At 41.4% G+C, this 7,801-nt stretch overlaps 1 protein-coding gene across 6 annotated transcripts in view; it reads left to right on the top strand.

The window, feature by feature from the left end:
- Positions 1-217: 217 nt before the first annotated feature.
- LOC139171947 (receptor-interacting serine/threonine-protein kinase 2-like) overlaps positions 218-7,801 on the top strand; it is a 68,825-nt gene continuing 61,241 nt past the window's right edge. Inside the window, exons 1-3 of one of the 6 annotated variants that reach the window (XM_070760486.1) lie at positions 218-419; positions 4,837-4,989; positions 5,709-5,768. In XM_070760486.1, coding sequence (XP_070616587.1) covers positions 4,926-4,989; positions 5,709-5,768 — 124 coding nt within the window. In that variant the 5' untranslated portion in view covers positions 218-419; positions 4,837-4,925. Of the gene's footprint in view, positions 420-4,224; positions 4,245-4,284; positions 4,380-4,836; positions 4,990-5,708; positions 5,769-7,801 lie in introns of those variants that run through there. The other 5 variants (XM_070760484.1, XM_070760483.1, XM_070760482.1 and 2 more) reach the window with 5 other exon arrangements.

Genomic DNA, 7,801 nt, shown 5'->3' with positions numbered 1-7,801 from the left:
GTAGAACTGAGTTAATTATATTAATCCGGCCATCTAAAACCATCCCAATTTCTCATGCGGCCCCATGGCAAAATTAATTGCCCACCCCTGTTTTAGGCAAACAACACTGTTTGAGAACAAGTTGTTCTTCCCTGACATGATTCATGTTAATTTTCTGCTTGGCAAATCCAGTTTATGAAATCTGGCTTATAAAGATTAAAACTTTGGCTGGCTAATCGGGTACAAGAAGAGAGACAGAATGTGATGTTCCTGCTATCAGCATGGTTGTTTTTGGCTGGCTGATAGTTCTTTCTCTCCAGCTCCTCTGTTTCTGGAAGAGCCAACGTCCCAAAGGTTTCCCCCCTGGACCATGGAGGTTACCACTGCTTGGGAACCTATTTTATTTCAGTAAGAGGTTCCCTCTGAAGGAGTTGGACCAGGTAAGGTTTTGTAAAGATTCTCGTGTTGAACTTCAGAGAGTGAATCTGCTGACATTTTTGCTCCTGCAAAAAGAACCGAAAGGGTTTGTGTGATTCTCTTAACTTGTGTACATGAAAAAAACATTTTTCTTTCACCTAGAAGTTGGAGAAAAATATTTAGAACCTCATGCAGATTTGAAAACATCCATAAATAGATATTTTGCTCTTGAGTTAAAATGGTATATATAAGAAACACCCCCAATTTGGTGGTGGGGTGTGAATGTTTGTCTGGTGGTGGGCACCAATCACTGAGCACCTGTTGTATGTTGTGTATGTTGTATTCTATATCTTAAAATCAATTTTAAAAATTAATAAAAAATATATGAAAACATCTATCAGTTCGTGCAGCAGAATCCTAATTTCTAACTGCATTGGCTTCCTCTGAATGCTTTACGAGCTCTTTAAAAGTTATGTTTGTTTTCTCTTCCAACTTTCCAAATGAAACATTCATCTTCCAAAAAGTCCTGGAGACATTTGATCTTTTAAAAGTCTAAAGGACGGTGTTGTTTATCTGCATCAGTGGTGGCGAGTTCTCAAAACCTGTTCACGGAGGTGGGTGGAGCCTCCCACCACTGCAGTCGCTACCTGTTCGCAGGACTAGGCCAAATCGGGAACAACTAACTACTGATCTGAACGAATAGTTTAGCTTTCCAGTTTTGCAGAATTCCAAATCAGTCCATTTTTTTCTTTCTTTTCCTTCCCCTGCCTTTAAGAGTTTTATACATTGAGAGAGAATACAATAGATAGATGAAACAGGTGGAAGAATCAGGTTCAGGTAGATAAATAAATCTATTAAAGTAGTTCTCAGTTAATGACTATTCTTTCAATGACTGTTCAGAGTTCTGACGGAGCTGAACAAAGGGATTTCTTTATTTGCCTGTCAAAACATGTAGCAGGTATTGGTATAAACATGAACATAAGCGAAGTAGGTACAGGTAAAGGAGGGCAACAGGACAGTAAGATAGGGATGGTAGGAACGATGGTGCGTTATGCACGCCCCTTACAAACCTCTTAGGAATGGGGTGAGGTCTAAGGTTAAAGTTTTTGGGTGTTTGGAAAGAAACCACAGACTTAGGTAGTGCATTGCAGGCACTGATCACTCTGTTGCTGAAGCCGTATTTTCTGCAGTCAAGTTTGCAGTGGTTTACCTTAAGTTTGTATCTACTGTGTGGTGGTGTATTGTTGTGGTTGAAGCGGCAGAAATCATTGGCAGGACAGACATTGTGGCAGATGATTTTATTTTTATTTATTTGATTTGATTTGATTTGATTTGATTTGTATGCCGCCCCTCTCCGTAGACTCGGAACTACATTTAGATCAGACCGAAGGCAACAAAGTTCTCAGTTATTTAATTGGTTACCGTAATTTTAATTTGTTGGAGACTCTCATTGCAGCCCAGAGATGTTTGGACTCTTGACAAAAAGGCAGAGTCAACAAAGGGAACATTTTTTTCCCAGACTCTCCCTTCAGGTTTCTGCCTGTCAGCAAAATTGGGTCCAAGTTAGTGATCTCTTGGAAAGCAATCACATGATCTGCCTTATCCCGGGGGCAGCTGCTCACCATCAAACAAGCTAGGATCTCACAGACCCTTGTTAGCAGGTTTATTAAAAAGTGGCTTGAAAGTCTTGGAAGTCTCTCAGACTGTAAGGAGGTCAGACCAGGCAATCCTAGAGGAAACCAAGTTCTTTGGAAGGTGAGATCCAGAAGCTGAAACTCAAACACTTTGGCCACCACATGAGAAGAGTGGTCTCCTTGGAGAAGACCCTCCATAATGCTTATGACTGCATATACGCACATTGTGCCTACTGTTACTGTCTTATCCTCCTCATTGATCTATACTTACTGTGTATAGGTTTATGTTGATATATGTATCTGCTATTATTTGACAAACAAATAATAAAATGTTGGGAAAGATTGAAGGAGAAAGGAGAAAGAGGACAGCAGGCGATGAGATGGTTAGATAAGGTCACTGACACAACGAAGGTGAATTTGGGCACACTCTGGGAGACAGTGGAGAATTTTGGGGGAGGATGGCTGGCCTGCTGTAGTCCACTTGCAAAGAGTAGGAGATGTGATGTTCATCCATCATGTTCGAAGAGAACCTTGACATCATGCACAGGAATTGGGTGTGTGTGTGTGTCAAGACTTGCGTGTGAATTGGGCTGCACAGTCAGCCTTACTCTCTCTTCCCAGATTCCATCTTGCTACAATAGCAGGACAAGAGTCGAGAGAGTTGGAGATGGTCTGGGCGCAGTGGTTGACCAGGGCGTCTTTTGAGACTTGCTGTGCTCTTAGCCTACAATAACGCTTGCAGAGACCGCTTTTATGACCGTTGTCCCATTCTAGAATAGAATAGAATAGAATTTTATTGGCCAAGTGTGACTGGACACACAAGGAATTTGTCTTGGTGCATATACTCTCCGCTTACATAAAAGAAAAATATACATTTGTCAAGAATCATGTGGTACAACATTTAATGATTGTCGTAGGGGTCAAATAAGCAATGAAGAAGCAATCAATATTAATAAAAATCTTAAGTTACAGTCATACAGTCCTAAGTGGGAGGAAAAGGATGATAGGAATGATGGTAGTTCTAGTAGATTTCATCCACTCAGTCAGCCAGAATCTGTCTTCACAAGCTCGGGATAGACAAGTCCCTATCTCGCCAAAGGTCAATGACCCATCGGCTACTCTCAACCTGGTTTGGCCAGCCTGTCGAAGCTGTTGCTGAGTGACAGGTGGGGGACCAAAGGTGAGCAAGCTGCCCTAAAATGAGCTGCTGTATAAGGATAGGACATGCTCCTACACCACAGGTGCTGCCCCTCCCTGAACATCCCTCTTAATGACCAAACAACAACAGTGACATGGTTGAGAAATATAAATTGGCCAAGTAGTCTCTGTGTCTGTACATTTTGTACAAGGGCTGCTTTGATCCTCTTTCTCACAAGGCTTTAGATCCATGGGAAATTATTAAAGAACAGCAGGAACACCACAATCACCATAAAGAACAAGAACTTCTGGTGACTTTTTCCTTTTTCTCCACAACATTATGTAGGAAGAGTTCCCTTCTGGTTTTACTTGTGCAAGGCTAATTAAGAAGCACTGAGGCCTTTATCCCCCATCCACCCATTCTCCCTCTTTTCTTACATAGAAACCTAGAAGATTGACGGCAGAAAAAGACCTCCTGGTCCATCTAGTCTGCCCTTATACTATTTCCTGTATTTTTATCTTAGGATGGATCTATGTTTATCCTAGGCATGTTTACATTCAGTGACTGTGGATTTACCAACCACGTCTGCTGGAAGTTTGTTCCAAGCATCTACTACTCTTTCAGTAAAATAATATTTTCTCACGTTGCTTTTGATCTATCCACCAACTAACCTCAGATTCTGCCCCCTTGTTCTTGCGTTCAATATATATAACCAACTTCAAGCTTACTTTCATGATACATATACATATTAAACCAGCATTTAACACAAAGCAGTTCTACAGCAGTCACACAGACAAACTAGCAGAAAACAATCATTAAGAGATCAGGGGGAGAAAGACCCTTAAAGCAACATTGTGCTAATTCTCTTAACCATACATTGCTGGGTTAAGTTATATATTGGAAAAACCAACTAGTCAAGGACATAGTACTGACAAAGGTGATAACCAACTGTCAATACTACGTACCTCACCAGTTGGGCTTGTAAATATATGAACTAACCAGCAATGTATTTTTGGAGAATTAGCATAATGTTGCTTTAAGAGCTAGTGTTGCAATTAGCTATTAAATGGAGTCAGGTGTGTTTCTCTTGTTGCTAATACTTGCTATTGCTCTGTTGCTCTTGCTAACAGGCTAACTCTCTGATCTCACTCTCTGCTAGTTTTGCCTTTGTGACTACACTTGTGCTAAATGTTGGTCTATGCATTATGTATGTAAGTAATACTTATGGTATTATATAGAACTGTGTGTTCTGCAGGAGATAAATATTGTAGAATTATATATGTATATAGAACTGTTTGATCTGAAGGGGAATGTTATTGGTTAGCTGCTGTATGTATAGAACTGTATATTCTAATATCTGGTTTGTATATGATTTCTTGACTTGGATATGTATGAAGTGGACTGTTTACTTACTACTATTAAATATATGTAAATAATATTTATACTCACTAGTCTGGGTTATTGGCTGAATAACCGCCACTGCCACATATACTCTGTTTTAAGTTTAGGATGCTAACATTGGTTCTAAGCCTAATGTGGGATGCTAACACCAACACCTTGAATTGCGCCCGGAGACCAATCGGGAGCCAGTGGATGACTGAGAATCTCCATTGACATCAAGATAAAAGTGAATAACTGCAGGATAATTTTTTGTTTGTTTTGTTTTAGGTTTACTAACATTAACATATAGTGAAGCATGGAAGGAGCAAAGGTTTTCAGTGAAGCTTCTCAGAAACTTTGGAGTGGGCAGAAAATCAATGGAAGAGAAGATCCAGGAGGAGGAGGCAACTTGTTTGATTCAGGTGTTCACTGAAAAAACGAGTAAGCGCAGGAAGGATGGTTGGGGGATTGTTACTTCAGTGTTGGTTTTGGTTTCTATGGGGCCCAATTGAGTTGACCTTGTTCTGTCCAAGCGATGACCCCCCCCCCCCAAGAAATAGGTCCACACACACACACACACAGCTTTGGCAAGATATAAGCACGTAATTGTAATAATTTAGTATCTGAAAGGTTTAACTGTGTAAAATGTATCGGCTGTTCATTAAAAGTCACAAACATTAAGCCAAAACTCCCAAATAATTCTCTTTGATCCAATCTCTGATTAACATGACTCACCCTTGAGTTGCCAGGAAGCCCGCATGCCAAGATTTCACCTTCTTGGTTTGTAATTTACCTAAATAATCCAAGAGCCAAATCCAAACAGTCATCGCTCACACTAGAAAGTTGACTTCTGCACTCCCTCATCGCAAGACTAACCCTTAAGTAGCCAAAAGGCGTGGCCAAGTATTCTACAGATTTATTCATGCAGAGACCTCCTCCTGCTCAGCCACTCCTGTCTTCTGACACTTCTGCGTACTTTGGCGTCAAGAAGAGGCTCTTCCTCTTCTCCTGAGTCACTCATGGGCACCTCTGGAGGTCAACAGGCCCTGGTTGGCTTTCAGCCTCTGACCCCACATCCTGTCCGACATACCTGCTATCAGACTTGGGTGCCAGGTACACTGGCGTAGGATACCAATCCACACCCGTCTCTCGATCCTCAGAATCCGTGATCAGCTGGGCAGAATGCAGATGGGCCACAAGAGAGACCTCAAGGCTGACTGGTAAGTATATATGTATTGAAGCAGATTAGGTGGAACTTAGTATTCTGGTTGCATGAAATTCCAAGTTCTATTGACCAAAGTAAGACAGATTATTCATGTTGTATTTATTTATTTATTGATTGATTGATTGATTGATTGTTAGAGTTGAAAGGGACCATGAAGGCCATCAAGTTCAACCCCCTGCCCAAGCAGGAACCCTATAGTACACCAGTCAAGTGGCAGTTCAATCTTCTCTTAAAAATGTCCAGAGTGTTGGAGTTCACAACGTCCACTGGTAGGTTGTTCCATTGGTTGATCGCTCTGACCATCAGGAAGTTCCTCCTTATCTCCATGTTGAATCTCTCCTTGGTCAGCTTCCAGCCGTTGTTCCTCGTCCGGCCCTCTGGTGCCCTGAAGAATAAAGTGATCCCCTCCTCTCTGTGACATCCCCTCGTATACTTGTAGGCTGCTATCATATCCGCTCTGGCCCTCCTTTTCTCTAGGCTATCCATGCCCAGTTCCCTCAGTCTCTCTTCGTAAGTCTTGGTTTCCAATCCCTTAATAATCTTGGTTGCTCTTTTTTGCACCTTCTCCAGAGTTTCAATGTCTCCTTTGAAGTGTGGTGACCAGAACTGAATACAGTACTCCAGGTATGGTCGGACCAGGGCGTAGTAGAGTGGTATTAAGACTTCCCTGGTCTTGGAGTGTATTCCCCTGTTGATGCATTTTAGGATTGTGTTGGTTTTTTTAGCTGCTGCTGCACATTGTTGGCTCATGTTTAGTTGATTGTCCACCAAGACTCCGAGGTCTCTTTTGCAGTCGCTACTGCTAAGAGGGGTTTCTACCAGGTTGTATATGTGTCCAGGTCTCTGTGCTTGTAATGTTTGTAGAGCATGAGAATCGGAATAGAGCTGGAAGGGACCTTGGACGTTTTCTAATCCAGCCCCCTTCTCAAACAGAGAGCCTATGCCTATACCCGTCGACTAAACAATGCCGTTTGGCAGGACCCAGGCGAAGAGCCTTCTCTGTGGCGGCCCCAGCCCTCTGGAATCAACTCCCCCCAGAGATTCGAACTGCCCCTACCCTCCTCGCCTTCTGCAAAATGCTAAAGAGCCATCTCTGCTGCCAGGCGTGGGGGGATTAACCTCCCCCCCTTCTTCTCCAACCTCTATATTGATTAGCTGGACCAAGTGTGTATGACTGTGTAGTTAATGGGTTTTTATGACAATGTATTTTAATTTAGTTTAACAATAGATTTGTCTTGTGCTGTATTGCTGCTTTGCTGTGAGCAGCCCTGAGTCTTTGGAGAGGGGTGGCATACAAATCTAATAAATTCAATTCAATTCAATTTCAGACAAGTGGCTGTCCAGTCTCTTCTTAAAAAACCCAATAACGAAGCCCCTACAACTTCTGCTTGGCAACTGTTCCACTGGTTAATTGCCCTCAGTCTTGTTGTGAGTGGTCCATGACCAGCTCAGTTAGTCACAGATTCTGAGGAGGATGAACCGGGTCCATCTCGGTACTCTAGGCCAGCGTCCTTGCCAACTGAGTCAGAGAGTGAGAATGAGGAAGAATGGGAACCTGAGGAATCTGTGGAACTTCTAGAGACTGTAGAAACCCCAATGATGGTAAGGTCTGAGTTAGAAGAGGAGAGAGAGACATAGGGGATCAGGAGCCCCGGTTACATGCCCTAGTCAGAAGGTTACGAAGTAGGCAGGAATATCTTTATGGGGGAAAACGGAGCACTTCCGTGTCCCAGTAAGTCTTCCGGTTACTTCTATGCATGTGATCAACTGGCTGGTGTTCATGCTCACACCATAAAATGGAAGACTAGCTTTTATTTTATTTTATTTTATTTTATTTTATTTTATTTTATTTTATTTTATTTTATTTTATTTTATTTTATTTTATTTTATTTTATTTTATTTTATTATTTTATTTTATTTTATTTTATTTTATTTTATTTTATTTTATTATTTTATTTTATTTTATTATTTATTTATTTATTTTTTGATTGATTGATTGATTGACTGACTGACTGACTCACTCACTCA

The sequence above is a fragment of the Erythrolamprus reginae genome, chromosome 9, assembly GCF_031021105.1.
Source record: "Erythrolamprus reginae isolate rEryReg1 chromosome 9, rEryReg1.hap1, whole genome shotgun sequence".
Classification (NCBI taxonomy): domain Eukaryota; kingdom Metazoa; phylum Chordata; class Lepidosauria; order Squamata; family Dipsadidae; genus Erythrolamprus; species Erythrolamprus reginae.
This window is presented reverse-complemented; position numbering and strand designations above follow the sequence as displayed.